The following is an 18,239-nucleotide window of genomic DNA, read 5'->3' as shown; positions in this document are numbered from 1 at the left end:
ACTGATTTTAGGAAAGTGTGGTTTCCCCTCCCCCCCATGTTAATTCTAATAAAGATACTGAGTAGGTGTGCAAAAGGCCTGCAAGGATTAATACCTCAATTAAACTGTAGTTTCTCTACAAATCCTGTCTAAAGATCGAATAAAATATTAAATACTCCCACGCTTTACAGCATCCCAGAGTCACTGTGCATGTGTCCTACATCTCTCACAGATTGAAACAAGCAGGTTCCTCAGCAGTAAAAATGGCATGAATCTGCAGGAAGGAAGGAAGGGAGAGAGAGAGAGAAATAATAATAATAATAATAATAATAATAATAATAATAATAATAATAATAACAACAACAACAACAACAACAATAATAATAACAATAACAACAAAAACAACAACAAAAACAACAACAAAAACAACAACAACAAAAACAACAACAACAACATAATTATTATGGAACATAAGCCTGAAAAAGTCGTCGAGGGTCAGATGGTCAAGATCTTGTGGGATTTTTGCATACAAACGGATAAAATACTGGCGCATAACACACCAGACATCACACTGGTTGAGAAAAAGAAGGTTACAATCATAGACATCGCAATACTAGGGGATAGCAGGGTCGCCGAGAAGGAATATGAAAAAATCGCGAAATGCCAGAACTTAAAAATCGAAATCCAACGATTATGGCACAAACCAGCAGTGGTAATTCCAGTGGTAATCGGCACACTGGGTGCTATTCCAAAAGCACTGGAATTACATTTAAAACAGTTAAAAATTGACAAAATCACCATCAGTCAAATGCAAAAGGCCGCACTGCTTGGATCCGCACACATATTATGAAAATACGTTACGATGTCCTAGGCCCCTGGGTGGGGCCCGACTAGTAATTAATGCCAAATCCGGCGAAACAACTGGCCGCTGTGATACAATTCTGTTGATGTAATAATAATAATAATAATAATAATAATAATAATAATAATAATAATAATAATAATAATAATAATAATAATAATTTATTTATCAGTGTACAACATATGTACAATGAAATTGGTTGAGCTCCTCAGTGCACCCCCCAACACAATATAACTCACAGTGAAGACAGAAAATCCCTAACCCAATAGAAAGAAAGAAAGAAAGAAAGAAAGAAAGAAAGAAAGAAAGAAAGAAAGAAAGAAAGAAAGAAAGAAAGAAAGAAAGAAAGAAAGAAAAGGAGAGAGAAAGAGAAAAAAAGAGAAGGAGCGAGAGAAAGAAGGAAAAAAAGGAAGAAAGGAAAAGAAAGAGAGAAAAAGGAAGAAAGAAAGAAAAAGAGATAGATAGAAAGAAAGAGAGATAGAAAGAAAGAAAGAAAGAAAGAAAGAAAGGAAGAAAGGAAGAACGAATGAGAGAGAGAAAGAAAGAAAGAAAGAAAGAAAGAAAGAAAGAAAGAAAGGAAAGAAAGAATTACTGTACATCTGCTTTACAAGAAGGAAAAGTGAAATTCAGGTAATAATCTTTGCATCTCAGGGCATCCTGGTTTTGACAGCCCTCTAGCCGCTAGTCCACAATGCTTTTTATCTAGGGTTCATCTGGGTTTTGTAAAGAACACATTCCAGCAAGAAACAAAAGCCATAAAGAGACTGCTTCAAAGCAAATGGCTTGACTATGGAGATAAAGAACACATCCCCCCCCTCCCCGACAAAGTTAGCTTTCCCATGATAGGCTTGGGGTCAGCAGTGTGGTTCAGAAGTGATAAGCAGTGAACGACAAAAAATTGTGTAAACCCCATTCCGCTGATGCTTAAAGCTTTGCTCCAGGGAAGTGAAATCCATTTCTCAATTTTTAAGCAGAATGAATTTGGGAGCATGCTGGGAAGATGTGTTTGGAATAGAGTTATATTAAGGTCTGTATTTTTTGTTGGCTAAAGATAAATTCAGTAGCAGTGTTTTATGCATTAGCAGTCTATTTAGTTAGTCTTAGTATTTTAAGGCCTGATTTTAGTTATTGAGATATGGAACCTCTTTTTTAAAAATATTTTTTTATTATAAACACATTGACAAAAACATACACAACATTTACACATCACATCAGAACTTTGCATTCCTTCTTTTAGCAGATATCTATCGGTGCATCTTTACAAACACTGTTTCCCTCTCAATACATTTCTATGCAATTTTACACTTTTATTCCCATTATTTCTTTCTCTTTTACTTATCAATCTATGTTAGGTTATTTGCATCAGACAGTCTGTTATTCTTCTGTTAGTATACCATTTTCCCTAGACTTATAAATCCTGCTTTTCTTAGATTTTTATCCCTAATTTCTACTACATCTATAATACAAACTACCTTTTCCAAATGGAATCTCTTCTAAATTAAGGGGGGAAAACCCTCCTTCTCAGAACCTTTTAATCTTTCTATCTGCCGTGCACCGCAGAGACATTTTTAAAGATTTCTTTGTGAAAACTACTTTTCCACTGTCTCTCTCCATCAACCATCCCCATCCCTACTCTGCTGGGCCAACAGCAGTTGTGGGATTCAAATTGTTTTGCTACCTGATCTGTGGGTGTGGCTTTGTGGGCGTGGTGTGGTTTGGTGGGTGTGGCAGGGGAACAATACCCCAAATCCCCATTCCCTCCCCACTCCTGGGGGAAGGATACTGCAAAATCCCTATTCCATCCCCACCCTACTAACCTGCTTTCTTATAAAAGGTAAAGGTTCCTCTTGCACATATGTGCTAGTTGTTCCCAACTCTAGGGGGCAGTGCTCATCTCCATTTCGAAGCCGAAGAGCCACCACTGTCCAAAGACGTCTCTGTGGTCATGTGCCCAGCATGACTAAACACCGAAGACGCACGGAACACTGTTACCTTACCACCAAAGGCGGTTCCTATTTTTCTACTTGCATTTTTACGTGCTTTTGAACTGCTAGGTTGGCAGAAGCTGGGACAAGTAATGGGAGCTCACTTTGTTATGTGGTGCTAGGGATTCAAACTGCTGACCTTTCTGATCGACAAACTCAGCATCTTAGCCACTGAGCCACCGCGCCCCTATATAAACCATGTGTTTAATCAACAACCAAGTGTTTAATCCTTATAATCCTTATAATCCACAACCATGTGTTTAATCCTTGTAATACCATGTTTTTAATCAACACTCTCCATTTCTCTTACTATAAAAGAATGATGGCAAGCTTAAGCGGGCTTGCCCATATTCTTGAGTTAGCTTAAAGCAGCGTGTAGCATTTCAAAGATTCAAGGATGCTATTTTTGCATCATTCCCATTCTTGAAGTTATGGAAATAAATTCCATGACCAGAAATTTGGGAGGCCTGTGGTATGGAAAAAACAGAGAGATGCCAGGGGAATTCCTCTCACATCATCCTTCCCTCTTTTTCTTCTTCTTCTGTGGAACTAGAAAATAATTCTCTGGCTAGATGGAAAGGAAGAGGAAATTTCTGTTCAGAAATTCTGTTTTAACGGAGTTCTCAAATCTGCCAGCTGGCTCAGCATGAGACTACTGTTTCACCCACCCCTTTTGGAACTGGAGTCAATATTAAATGAGAGAAATTTTACATAGGAAGATATTCGAAATCCTAAACATATCTTCAAGAGCGAGCCTCGAAGTATTTAGTCATTTCCAGAGTAATTTTTGTCTGCTTTAACATTTTGTAAGATATGAAACAGGAGCCAAGCAACCTCAGAACTGTAGGATAAAAAATATCCATCTTTGAATATTAGGGAGGATCGTTTAACAGATTAACAGAGTTGGAAGGGACCTTATAGGTCATCTAGTCCAACCTCCCTGCTCAAGCAGGAGACCCTACTCCGACACTGTTCTAACTGGTAGCTGAGGAGAACTTTCAATTTGTTTTGGCTTTTCTTTTTTTCTTTTTTAAAGAAAAATGCACGGGGAAATGGAGTACCGTATTTTTTGGAGAATAAGATGCACTTCCCCCCCCAAAAAAGAGGGTGAAAATCTGGGTGCATCTTATACACTGAATACAGCATTTTTAACCTACCGAAACCCTGCCCTCTTTGCAAAAATGGATGTGCGGAGGGCTTGGGAGGCTTGCAAAGTTCTCCTGGGGGCTGGGGAGGGCAAAAACAAGCAAAAAATGGGCTGTTTTTGCTCATTTTTGCCCCCCCCCGGCCCCAGGAGCACTCTACAAACCTCCCAAAGCTCTGCATGCCCTTTGTGTGTGTGTGTGTTTGTGTGTGTGTGTGTGTGTGCAAAAAACGAGGCGGGCAGAGGTTTTGGGAGTCCTGCAGAGTGCAAAAACTTTTTTAAAAAAATTATTTCTTCAAAATCATGGTGCGTCTTATACTCCGGTGCGTCTTATAGTTCAAAAAAGACGGTATGCAATACTTACATGATGGAAACCTGAATACGTCATGTATACGATAGAGGCATGCACACAACTCAAATGTGCACATTTTTGTAGCTTAAAGAAATGTGATGAAAGTGGGACAGTATAAATTAGACAGAACTGATGAGAACCACAAATAGACCGATATAACAGTAGTTCTTGACTTACGACTAATTGAACCTGAAATTAAGGTTGTGGTGGTTGTAAGTTGAAGAACCCCGTTACTGGATTTGAAGTTACAACTGTTTTTTTATGACAGTCATTAAGCAAACACTCAGAGAGGCAGAAACTCACTCCCCCCCCCCCCACAACACACCTTTGTTAATGGACCATTAAGGCCTGGGGCAGTCTATTCCTCATAACAAAGATCTACCTCATTTTATTGCCCTTCATTGCACCACCCACCAAGTTTCAACCAAACTTAGCACACAGACAATCTACAAAGCTAGCTATGACCTCTGACAGCAACCAATCAGGATACTCTTCCTGTGCCCCAGGAAGTTCAAAGCCCAGAGAGGGCATAAAACCCTTATTCTTTATTTATGTATCCCAAGTTGTTAATCTAATTTTCGCAGATATGTTATTTATCAGCTGTGGACTCTTGGCCACTACCAAATAGCATCCATGATATCCATGGATGCATCCATGTAGAACTTTCATAGGGCCGAATGAGACATATATTGATTTAACACCGCCTATCATTAGAAGATCTTAAAAGACTTAAGGATGTACAGTTAGAAGAATGAAGGGAAGGGCTGAATGAAAAACAAAAGTATATATTCACATGACTTAATATGTTTATTTTGCTTGCAGTCCCAAATGAACTGTTCTTTTTGGAAAGAAGCAAGGTTTTTTATAGATTTTTTTAAAAGACTGATGAAGAAGTTCAGTATTTGCAGTTAAGATCAAAATGCTGCCAAGTTTCCACTCAGGACGCAGCAGATGTGGTTATTTAAAAAGAACACCAAAGTTGCTGAATCAAGATACATCTTATATAGACTCCTAGCCACACAAGGAAATATTAAAAAAAAAATGCACTTTGCTTCCATCTATTCATCATTCTGATTCTTGCAACCCAGATCTGTTGGTGTAATTAAACTGGTTTGTAGGGTGGAATGAGGTGGTAGTGGGTAACATAACTGCTAAGTCTGTTAAAACTGAAGATTTCTCTTATGCATGCTGGACTTCTTTTTCATATTGTATCTTCTTTGTCAGTCATAGCAGTTTTCATAATTCAGGGAGCATGGTAGCCTGCTTATAAGAAATGGATTCTTGAGTTGGCTCTTCTCTTCCTAGGTGTTGCTTGCATCCTATTCTGCCTTAGACAATGTAAATGGTTTGAAGAAGGGGTAGCAGATGACACTGACTGGTGACAAAAAAGCGGTGATTGTGCCGAGCACGGTAATGAGGATTAGTGACACTGTTGGTGAGAAGGATAAGACATGGAAGGAGAAAGGCTTAGACCAGGGGTGTCCAAACTTGGGAACTTTAAGACTTGTGGACTTCAACTCCCAGAATTCCCCAGCCAGCTGGCTGGGGAATTCTGGGAGTTGAAGTCCACAAGTCTTAAAGTTCCCAAGTTTGGACACCCCTGGCTTAGACACAAGACTTTGCAATTGGTATTGCTAAAGAGAGGACTTTTATCTACTGTTTGGAGCTCAATGGTTGAAAACAGAATTTCTGTCTCACATTGTCTGCTACGTATCAACCTTGTTAACGCTCAATACTCTTTTTTCTGCTATGTATTCAAAATGGACTGTGATATATCTCTATCTCTATCATCTCTATATCACAGTCCATTCTGAATACATAGTAGAAAAAAGAGCCTTAAGAGTTAACATGGTTGATACTACAGTATATAGCAGAGGTGTCAAACTTGACTTCATTGCGGGCCGTATCAGGGTTGTGTTTGACCTCAGGGGCCGTGGTGGGCGTGGCCAGGGTAGGCATGGCCAACTTGACATCACTTGTGTTGGGGGCACAGGTGGTGGCCCAGGCAGGGCTGGGGGGGGGGATCCACCTGCAGCCTTCTGCCAGCGAAAATGGAGCTCGGTGGGGCTGTGTGCGGTATTCCCGAGCTCCATTTTTGGCTGCAACAATCTCCTCCAGTGAAAACGGAGCTCGGGAGGGCCGCGCACAGGCCTACTGAGCTCTGTTTTCACTAGCAGAGGCACTACAGGCCGATCCTTCGCTGTTTCTAGGATGGTCCTGTGGCCCGATCTAAAGCATCCCGTGGGCCGTATCCAGCCCGTGGGGCTTGAGTTTGACACCCCTGCTATATAGTACTGTGAAGCCTCCTCCCATAAGATAACAAAGAAAAGCGGTCATGGAGAGGATGTGTAGCATCCCTGACAATATTGCAGACCCTGGTCAAGCATTGCTTATACGTTATGTCCTGGATAGAAGGGAGTGAACTTCGAATTGTCTTTTCTGCTGTCCTCATCACTTTCTGCATAGCCTTCCTGTCCGAAACAGTAATACCTCCAAATCACAAAGTATTGCAATATGACAGGATGCTTTTGAACATCCATTGCTTCTTGTTCTACCCTCAGGTGCTATTCTCCAAAGCACCTGAGGGTAGAACAAGAAGCAATGGGTGGAAACTAATCAAGGAGAGAAGCAACTTAGAACTGAGGAGAAATTTCCTGACAGAACAATTAATCAGTGGATCAACTTGTTTCCAGAAGTTGTGGATGCTCCAACACTGGAGGTTTTAAAGAAGATGTTGGATAACCATTTGTCTGAAGAGGTGTAGGGTTTCCTGCCTAAGCAGGGGGTTGGACTAGAAGACCTCCAACGTCCCTTCCAACTCTGCTATTCTACTCTACTCCATTCCATTCTATTCTATCCCGCTATGGAAAGTGGTAAGGATAGGGGAAGGAAGATATGCTCTTCTCATACAACACCGAAAATGCAAGTGTTGCTGTGCCCTCTTCACCGGTGTCTCACTGTTGAGCGACAAACAATAAAAAGGAATACATGCAGGATATAAACAAATAAATAAATCTGCACCACGTGTAAATGAACCATTAGCAAAGATGGAATCTGGGCTCACCCTCTTTTGTTCTCAGTTCCTTGCAAGAAGAATTGCCCCTGTTTACAGCTGGTTCAAACTAGAGCCAATGATCCTCTTCTGTAGAACTTTTCCAACCATCTCTGAACAGATTTTGATAGAAAACAGATTTATTTGTTTTCCTTTAAGACAGACTAAGGACCTCATTCTTTTAGATACTGCAGAAGAATGCTTGACATGTGGTCAGACTAGGGTGCCAGTTTAAACAACTTATGCTCAAGTCAGAGATGTGTTAGCTTGCTTCATTTTTTTTTTAGATGAAGGAGAGGAGAGGGGTTGTTCTTTCTTCTTCCTTGGGTTGCTTGCTTGTGATCCAACAGATGCTATTGCACACAAATAAAGTGTTACATTATATACACACAAGGGTCAGAATGCAGAGTTTTCTCTCGGAATGAGCTGTCCCATATACTGAACGATGCCTTTAAGAACAGAGCAATCAGTTCAAGTTGTCTCTCTCCAAGGTAACGAGGATGGTGGGCCATTCCACAGATAACTTCAGGCTGTCTCTTTGATAAACTTTAGTCCTTTCTAGGCACATTTGTGCAGATATTCATCAGCTGTGGACTATTGACCCCTTTCGGATATCTACCAAGGATAAAATCCATGTGGAGCTTCTATAGAGCCGAATGAGGCTTATATTAATGTAACATTTTGCCTTTCATTAGACAATCTTACCCCAGATTCTCAATACCAGTTTCACTTAAGGAGATAAAGAGCTTATTGAAAGAAGAGGTCAACTATCTAGAAGGCTCTAGTCATAAGCAAAGCAATTACCGCAGGCAGAAATCCATTCAAGGCAGGATATTTCAAAACCGCTAGCAGCCAAGTTTGACAGCTAACAAAGGCAGAGTGATAGGATTAGAAGTAGCCGCTCACCCAAGATCCAATACAAGACGAAAGCCATTAGCCACAATAGGAGTTGCCAACACACTTTCAGAACACAAGTCCCTTCATTGCAGTTCCAAACTTCAAAGTCACAAAAAGCTGGGAGCTCAGATAAACAATAAGCCAGAGGTTGACCAAATTAGCTAAGGCAAACACCTAGGATTTGCATTTCCTCTTTTACCTATAGAGCCAGCTATGACCCCTAGATAACCCCTATACGACCACCCATAGGAATCTGACAACAGCCAATAGGATATTAAAGGACATGTTCTTGCACAGGAACAGGAAGCTCAAGGGCAAAGCTTAAAGAAGGTATAAATAACCCTCACTCTCAACTTCATGTGGTCAGCTGTCCAGAACCACCCATGTGCTTCTGCTTCACCATTAAATATTCTTTCCAATCAGAGAGAGAGAGAGAGAGCGCGCTAAAGACCAGTGCAACACCAGAGTCTGTGCTTGAGCATACCCCACGGGTGGGCCTAGCTGGCAGGAAGCCCCCTCCCTAATAACTCAATGACCTGTGACTCCTACTGGAGTCAACCTACTGTGGAGCCTAGTAGATACAGCATAGCCAGGAATTAGGGACTGTGGAAACAATACAGGGAATGCACTAAAGACCGAACATTTTTGTTCCATTGCCAAAATGCCAGACAGCATTGTGAGTTTCTAATGGGGAGGGGGAGGGGAGGAAAGAGAACAATTCGGCCTTTAAAGTGATTAATTGCTAAATTTCTGTATATGATGACATTGAGAAGCTCTACCCAAACCAACTGTAATTCTAAAAAAATATTCCATGGCAAAATGTAATGTCAAGCTGGAATGGCCAGAGATTGTAAAAGCAATCTTAATAGTTAAGACGATATATTTCTTATCACCAATTTGCTACAATAGAACTGTGTTTGATATAGCATGGTAATTATGAATGAAAGCTTTTTCAAAGGATAGGGTCTCTCATCTCCAGCTGACCATTCGGTTGGGCTTTTATAAAATGGAAAGAAATGTATAATTGAGGTGACAGTATGTAAAAGCCTTATAGCAGGGGTGTCAAACTCCTGGCCTGTAGGCCAGAAGCATCACGCGCTGGCCAAACCTATGCCTGGTTTAACGAAAGGGAAAAAAGTCCCGATAACATTATACTGCTAACTAGGGCATACAAAACCTTTGCCAGACCAATTCTTGAGTACAGCTCGTCTGTCTGGAATCCACACTGTTTATCAGACATTAATACGATTGAGCAGGTCCAGAAGTATCTCACAAGAAGAGTACTCCACACCTCTGCTCACAATAGAATCCCTTACACCACCAGGCTTGAAATTTTGGGCTTGAACAAGCAGGAATAGGCTGCCTACGGTCTAACCTAAGCATAGTACACAAAATTGTCTGCTACAATGTCCCACCTGTCAATGACTACTTCAGCTTCAACTTCAATAATACACGGGCAAACACAATCGATACAAACTCAAGGTAAATTGCTCCAAACTTGATTACAGAAAATATGACTTCAACAGAGTGGTCAATGCCTGGAATGCTCTACCTGACTCCGTTGTTACATCCTCAAATCCCCACAGCTTCAACCTCAAACTGTCTACCGTGGACCTCACCCCATTCCTAAGAGGTCCGTAAAGGGGGCATGCATAAGCGCACCAGGGTGCCTACCATCCCTGTCCTACTGTCCCCATTTATTTGTACTCATTTCCTTTGTTCATGTCCATGTTTATACTTATATCTGTTATCTTGTACATGTCTGACAAACTAAATAAAACAAATAAATAAATAAATAAATAAATAAATAAATAAATAAATAAATAAATAAATAAATAAGTGTCATGTGATGCTGTCATAATGACGTTTGACACCCCTGCCTTATAGGAAACTCTTTGGAATGACAGCATCTGTTTTTTTTAATTGCTAACATTAACTAAGAAGCATTACTACTACTGCTACTTGTCTTACAATTTCAGGGTGCATTGCTAAGCAGTGGTTGTTGTGTTGGAGACCTGCAGTAGCAGGACATTCTTGCATTGACCCAAGGGGCTGGATTTGGGGGTTATTACTCTTTGTCCCACCACCTGTGGGTTGATATCATTTCTTTGTAATGAAAACAGATCTTAAAGACAGATTTTATTTATTAAATTTATATGTCTGTCCCAGTGGTGAGATTCAATTTTTTTTACTACCTGGGGGTGTGGCTTGATGGGCATGGTGTGGCGTGGTGGGCATGGCTTGGTGGGCGTGGCGGGGGAAGGATACTGCAAAATCTCCATTCTCACCCCACTCTGGGACCAGTCAGAGGTGGCATTTGCTGGTTCTCCGAACTACTCAAAATTTCCGCTACCGGGTCTCCAGAACCTGTCAGAACCTGCTGGATTTCACCCCTGGTCTGTCCCTCTTACAAAAATAGGCATCTTACAACAAGATACAAACAATAAATGTATGCTAAAAAACTATTATTATTAAAAAGGTTTTTTAAAAATATATAAGGCATACAGAAGATTTAATATCAATAATCACCTCAGGATCTCATCAGTCGCCTGTCATCTCCAGGCCGATAACAATAGCCAGGTCTTGAGGGACTTCTGGAAAATTACCATATTTTTTGGAGTAAAAGATGCACCTTTTAACCTCAAAAAAGAGGCTGAAAATTTGGGTGTGTCTTATACACTGAATATAGCATTTATTTGCCTCCAGAAAGCCTGCCCCCTTCACCAAAATGGCCGTACAGAACCTTCAGGAGGCTTTCAGAGCGCTCATGGGGAGGGCAGAAATGAGCGAAAAGCAGGCTGTTTTTTGCTCGTTTTTGGGGGGCACCCCCCAGGAGCACGCCACAAGCCTCCTAAAAGCTATTCCTGCCCTTTTTTAAAAAACATTTTTTTGCGAAAACGGGCCATTTTTGGGTGGTCTGCAGAGTGCAAAAACGTTTTTTTAAAATTTGCCTCTTCAAAATCTTGGTGCGTCTTATACTCTGGTGCGTCTTATACTCCGAAAAATACAGTAGTCATGGTGGTGATAACTTCACTTAAGGATGTGCATGAAGAGTATTTCACATAAAGGTGGGCACTCCAGACACCCAAAACTGTATTGTACAGGTATTGTTCATTGACTTATGAAGCCCACAATTTTGAGCCCAACATTTCTATTGCGAACCGAGATAGTTGTTAAGTGAGCATTGCCCCATTTTGTGACACTTGTTAAGTGAATCACTGCAGTTGTTTAAGTTAGTGACATGGTTGTTGAGTGAATCCGGCTTTTCCGCTGATTTTGCTTGTCAGGGTACAAAAGTTCACCTCATGCGCCTGGGACCCTGCAACAGTCATAAATGCGAGTCAGTTGTCAAGCGCCTGAATTTTGATCGTGTGACCATTGAGATGCTGCAATGGTTGTAAGTGTGAAAAATGGTCATAAGTCACTTTTTTCAGTGCCACTGTAACTCCGAATGGTTATTTAGTGAATTGTTATAAATTGAGGTCTGCCTGTATATGTTATATACATATTACTGTACATACATTTACAATAATGCTATATTGTACCACTGTATTCAACTATGAAGAATCACCAGTGGCTATGTCATTCTCCACAACTCCATTGCTTTCTCCTGAGTAATCCTATGAGACCAAATACAGGTTGTCTTCAACCTATGACCACAGTTCAGCCCAAGACTGGTTATTTAATGAGTTTTACTCAATTTTATGAGTAAATTTAATTTTTTCTTCCCATAGCAGTTCAAGTGAATCACTGCAGTTGTTAAGTTAGTAACATGGTTGTTAAGTGATTCCGACTCCTCCATTGTCAGAAACTCGCAAAAGGTGATCACGTGACCCCGGAACACGGCAAACCGTCATAAATACACGCCAGTTGCCAAGTGTCTGAAATTTGTACACGCGACCACGGCAGTGGTGGGATTCACTTAGGTTTACCACCAGTTCGCAACTATGAGCGCACATACATATATGCTTGCCTTCTTCGGATGTGTGTGGCCTTCTGCTCATGTGCTTTGCTCGCATGTGCAGCGTCAAAAACGAGGCTACATCAAAACATAGGATTGTTGGAAGAAATGTCCTTCTGGGTTCGCCCTCAAGTGGGGAAAAATACACTGGAGGCATGGAGGCTGCTTACAAAGATGGTTTAATGTTTTAATGGAGGACAGGACGCATGGCTGGAGGTCCTGGGGGAAAAAGGCGATCACATGCTTCCAGGTGTTGGGTGATGAAGAAGAAAAGGGAAGAAGGGTCGAAGAAGGGCTTGCAGGGCTTTTTATAATCTGTTCGGCCCCACCTATCTGTTTCCTGTTCCTGTGTAAGAAATGTATTCTGATTGGTTTCTGACTCACATGGGCCCATGCAAGGGCAATCCTCTAGGCTGAGTTTTGAATCCAGGTTTGGTTGAGTTCAGATGCCATGTGGTCAGTTGAGTAAAGGCTTATATTATCATGCCTTCATTCCCATCCCCCTGGAGCTGAAGGGGAGAACTCTTTTATTATGTAAAGGGACTGGCTCAGGCTTTAATGGCTCATGGACAAAAGGTGGGGGCAGGAAGCTGCAGGGAGAGTTACCTTGTCTTTTTGAAACATGTTTCTTTTCACATCCAGAGAAATATTCTGCCTTTTCAATATTTCCTAGGATATTTCATTTTTCTGGGGGAGGGCTGGGTGATAACTTCCTACAGGATGTTTTGGAGCCGGGGCGGATGGGCAGGCCCACCTACAGTTCATCGCTACCGGTTCGAGTGAACCGGTCCGAACTGGCTGAATACCACCTCTGGATCACGGGGATGCTGCCACAATCATGTGAAAAATAAGTCATAAGTCAACTTTTTTTAGTGCCATTGTAACTTCGATCACTAAATGAATGGTTGTAAGTCGAAGACTACCTGCACCAGACACACACAGACATACAGACAGCTGGACACACAGACAGACACAAACACACCTCTTAACAATCAGCAAACAAGCGTTCCCTAACACAGGATTCTTTTTCTTTTTTTGCTTCTTTAGACTATAGCAAGTACCTGTTCATCTCATGTTTGCTCCGTTTAAATCCGCTGTTAAAATGCCTGAATTTGGACTGCCATAAAAACTTGGGAAATTTTGAAAGGAGGAGGGGAAAGTTACTTTAAAAAAAAAAGGAAGAAAGAAAAAAGCACCCTGAGCGCAGAGTCTAGGCTAGAATTCCAAAGGAAGTTGAGGGCCTCTAGCTCAACACAGGAAACGGTCTTGGAGCAGGCCTTAAATGCTAGATTCCAGGCAGGGTTTAACTAACCACTGACAGCTCTGTAAACAAAGCCGGGACAAAAAAAGAGAACAGCTTTCCCTTTTCTGGTAGTCATTTTGTACTTGGTGGGCCTGCAGGAGAATTCTCCTATATTTGTCTCGATAGGATATAAACCAAAGCCTGAAAAGGTTTTGCGCATGAAGGAGCTATAAAGGAGCAAGTATTTTATGGAGTAAAACCTGACAAGAAGAAGGTAGGTGCAGCTTTAAATTGCAGATGCTTCCATCTGTCCAATTCTTTTTTTCCTCCCCACCCTTCCCTGCGTATCTCAAATCTTGGTTTTAATTTTTTTTTAAAGGAGGATTTAAAGTGACAATTTTAAGGGGGTAGCGGTGGCATTTTAACCATTTGCCTCTTTTGTTCCTACCGACGGCAGACTTTTCATTTTTAACCTCTCCAAAACGCATGCTTTTAGCTTTGTGCTTAGCAAAGAAAGTAGCGCTAAAGTATAAGATAATATTGGGTGGTTGGAAAACTGTTTTTTGACCGTTACGGATTCTTTTCTGACTGTTGGACATCTGCCATGGTGTAAACCTGAGGCTGCAGTGAAATTAACCTTCTTTGTGCGTCCAGTTATCATAGTGGCAAATGTGCACCTCTCGCTTAAAATTGTCATTATTCTTTTGCTAAACGTGCATAGTGGGAGGAAGATGCCAGGAAGCATAGATAGTTCTTTTAAGATGTACAGACCCCCATCTGCTTCTTTCATCAAATGTTACAGCTTTGTTTTAATTTCCAGCGAGGGAGCCGACTCCCAAAGGGGGAACTTGCTAAAAACCTTTAATAAAATGTTTGGTGATTTTGGAGAATCCTTTTAACTGTGGATATGAACATGACTATACTTGGATATGATTCGTTTCCATGTCTAGTTCTGACTCCCCCCCCCCCTTCTCTTTCTCTCTCTTTCTCAAATTCAGTCTGATTTGGGGGATTTATCTGCAGCTGAATATATATCATGGACGACTTTGAACGTCGCAGAGAACTTAGGAGACAAAAACGGGAGGAAATGCGCCTGGAGACAGAAAGGTGGGTAATATTTGAGAACATTGACTGTGCCTGATTTTTTAATATATTTTTAAAAAAAAACATTGACTTTGAAGCTTCATCCACTTAATAATCCAGGTGGAAAACAACGTACTGCCTGGTCCAGATGTTTGCAAAAAAAAAAAAACATTAAAGGTGTGTCTTCGTGAAGGCTTTCTGCAAATTTTGTGTGGCCTGAGTTGTGCCTTCGGAGGGAATTCCTGAACTGGAAGAGGGGCAGATATGAAGTTTCTTTAGTGTTTATTGGTTTTATTAGAAGGGAGCAGGAGGAGCGGATAACAGCCCAGTTCAAAGTGTCTAACCACTATTAGGTAGACGTGATTATGTTGGATAATTATGTAGGATGCTTGATAGGCTTTGAACACTTTTAATGTGTTCCAATAGGGGACGCGGTGGCTCAGTGGCTAAGATGCTGAGCTTGTCGATCAGAAAGGTCAGCAGTTCAGCAGTTCAAATCCCTAGTGCTACTTAACGGAGTGAGCTCCCATTACTTGTCCCAGCTTCTGCCAACCTAGCAGTTTGAAAGCACATAAAAATGAAAGTAGAAAAATAGGGACCACCTTTGGTGGTAAGGTAACAGCGTTTAGTCATGCTGGCCACATGACCACGGAGACGTCTTCGGACACGCTGGCTCTTTGGCTTTGAAACAGAGATGAACACCGCCTCCTAGAGTCAGGAACGACTAGCACATATGTGCGAGGGGAACCTTTACCTTTACCTTTAAATATTGTTTATTCTTTATTAATGCAGACAAGGTCTGATTTTAGTGAAGTCTCTCAGGTTTAGTCCCATAGAACCAAGCATTGCTTGTTTGGCTGGTATTTGTTTTTCATTTAAAGGAATTCAACATTGGGGTCTCTAACAGATTAGATATAGGACAAAGACAAACCAGCAGAGATTCTCAGGGAAGCCCCCGGTTTTGAGGATATCTGTTTGATGATGTATCTCATCTGCATTCCCCTATGCAAGAGTCTAGGTAAAGGAACTGTTTAATCCTTTCTCCTTCGTTCAGAGCTTTCCCCCCAACATACTACCTGTATAGGGATCAGGGCCCCAAAAGCAGCTGAGATGTTCCTGGGGGAATTTTCCAAACACTTACTGTTGTTCCCTTGGAGAAATGGGTTCAGAAGAACTACTGGTCTAGAAATGAGAACAGATCTGCCTCTTCTGCTTGACCCATGGCTAGCAACTTGCCACTTGTTACGTGCAGACTGCTCTCTAGAAGGCCAGATCCTGAAGATACCAAAATACTTTTGGCCGCCTAATGAGAAGGAAGGACTCACTGGAGAAGAGCCTAATGCTGGGAAAGATTGAGGGCCAAAGAAGACCAGGATAACAGAGAATGAGGTGGTTGGATGGAGTCACCAAAGCAGTCGGTGTGAGCTTAAATGGACTCCAGAGGATGGTAGAGGGCAGGAAGGCCTGGAGGAATGTTGTCCGTGGAGTTGCAATGGGTCAGACACGACTTCACAACTAACAACAACAACAACAAAGTGCAGAGATGGATGGCATCTTCCCCAGGGGTGAAACCCTTCTGGTTTGGCCCGGTTCGGCTGAACCGGTAGGGACGATTGTCCTTGGTTCTGCGAACCGGTAGTAAAAAAAAAGCTTCTGATGATCGCGCGGCTCACAGCTGAGCTACGTGACCGTTGGAAGCTTTCTCCCCCACTTTTTAAAGCATTTTCCCCCCTGTGCGAACCGGCAGGGGAAAAATGCTTTAAAAAATCTAAAAAAATAGCTGAAATTGGCCATGCGCACCCAGTCACATGGCCCCACCAGCAAGCCACGCCCACAGAAACTGGGGGGGGGGATTAGATTTTACCACTGATCTTCCCCCATTCCCAGCCCATCGCAAATGCATCAGTTTTTATTCAAAATGGTTGATCAAGCTAGACTGAGAATGGCTTCAGTCTAGTGCTTCATTCAGATCTGGTAGGAGCTGAAGCTCTGATCCATTGCAGTGCCTGAGAGGAGCCCCTCCTCCCTCCTGTGACTAGTCATTGCCCTAGATTGTATATTCTGTACTAGTTGGCGGTCACCTTTTGTACTTCTTTGAAATAATCTTGTGGTTGATTCAACGAATATCTAAGTCAATGAGCTACCCTCCCCCAGAGAAGCTCATACTCCTTTCCACACTTATATTGTCTACTTTCTGCCCAGATTGAGCAGAGGATTTTTCTCTTGCTTTCTCTCCTCCTGCAAAGCCTCCTTTGCCTTATTTTGTTTTTTAAATAACGTTGCTCTGTAAGAAAGCTGCTATGAAATGGAAGGATCGGTTCTTCTTAGTTGCAAAGTCTTCATAAGTTTACAGAGGAACGTAGAGATGGAAGAATAATGTATTCCCTGTCGCTTCGGTTGTTCTAGCATCATGACTCGGGTGGTGCCATAAAGGGAAACGAAAAAGAAAAACTGAGAAGGGTCTACATTAGTGACAAGACAGATACGGTGGAAAGAGAGATGAAGGCACTTCGGGGGGGGGCACCAATGTGAGCATGCATGCTTGCTTCGCTCGCATGTGCTACCTCTGCGCATGCGCAGGACCTTCCCCGCATGCGCAGAACATCATAATGATGTCTGGGCAGGTGGGCGGAGCCTGCTACTGAGCACGGCTGGCAAACGAGTAAGTGAACAGCGAGGTAAGCAAACAGTGAGGTGGGGGAATCTGCTGTGCCATGTGATTTAGATTAGCTGGAGAGCAGGAAATCCTGCTTTCTAACATATAAATTGCGCGGCTCAACTGATCATCAGAAAAAATGGTTGGCCCGAACCGGTTGCATTTTTTAAAATTACCGGTTAGGGCAAATAGCTAGCATCTTTGCTACTGGTTCCGGCAAACCGGTCCAAACCGGTAGCATTTCACCCCTGGTCTATAGGCTTACCCTTCAGAATATGCTAGTAAAGTCTAACTGTCAGGTGCAAAAGGCCAGGTCCACATTTGAAGGTCTAATTAAATCGATTTATTGCCACATAATCTATGCCCAAGAATCTTCTCATCTATTGATAGCAGCTGCTTGGAATTAAATAAGGGTCAACAATATTCAAGGCGGCTGGATGGACTTAGTCCACTTATGGCTACGTAGGGATTCTAAGCTGATTTCTTTTTTTTTCATCTCCATCCTCAGTTTCTGCCCTACCGTCTCCTACACAACTGGAGCTCAAATCTACTATTTAATCTAAGATTCGTTTCTGGACCATGTAAAGCAATGAGCATGTAGCAATTTCCAAACCTTCCTGTTTCTTCTCCTGCCGATCAAAGTGCAGAAATAGCTCACCTCCAAATATTTGAAACTAGGAGGCTGAGGGCTTCCCAATAAAATTGTACTTTCTAGGCCAGCTAAAACCTTAACACCTTTCTACTTCCAAAATGTTCCATGGATAAAACCCCATCTCTTTCGTTATTTGCAAACTACAGTTTAAGTTATGGGGTTAGCTGGATTTACCCAGCCCACTAGCCTAAAATAGGATTGGGTGGTTTGTGGTTCAGCTTGCTCTGGGAGATTCAGCAGTTCGGTTAGCATAGTTTGTAAGCCAGAATATCTGAGTAAACCATAACATGGCTTATTTTTGGTCATAATATTTTGTGAACACAGCAATTATGCCTTAACATGGCTTTAATAACGTTAGCCAAACTTTGAACCA

The 18,239-nt window shown here is 41.8% G+C and overlaps 1 protein-coding gene across 6 annotated transcripts in view; it reads left to right on the top strand.

The window, feature by feature from the left end:
• CALD1 (caldesmon 1) overlaps positions 1 to 18,239 on the top strand; it is a 231,077-nt gene that overhangs the window by 81,710 nt on the left and 131,128 nt on the right. For 2 of the 6 annotated variants that reach the window (XM_081956904.1, XM_081956902.1), the window contains exons 1-2: positions 13,567 to 13,749; positions 14,474 to 14,582. In XM_081956904.1, coding sequence (XP_081813030.1) covers positions 14,512 to 14,582 — 71 coding nt within the window. In that variant the 5' untranslated portion in view covers positions 13,567 to 13,749; positions 14,474 to 14,511. Of the gene's footprint in view, positions 1 to 13,562; positions 13,750 to 14,473; positions 14,583 to 18,239 lie in introns of those variants that run through there. The other 4 variants (XM_081956907.1, XM_081956906.1, XM_081956908.1 and 1 more) reach the window with 4 other exon arrangements.

This window comes from Natrix helvetica (assembly GCF_964273705.1).
Source record: "Natrix helvetica genome assembly, chromosome: 6".
NCBI classification, from domain to species: domain Eukaryota; kingdom Metazoa; phylum Chordata; class Lepidosauria; order Squamata; family Natricidae; genus Natrix; species Natrix helvetica.
This window is presented reverse-complemented; position numbering and strand designations above follow the sequence as displayed.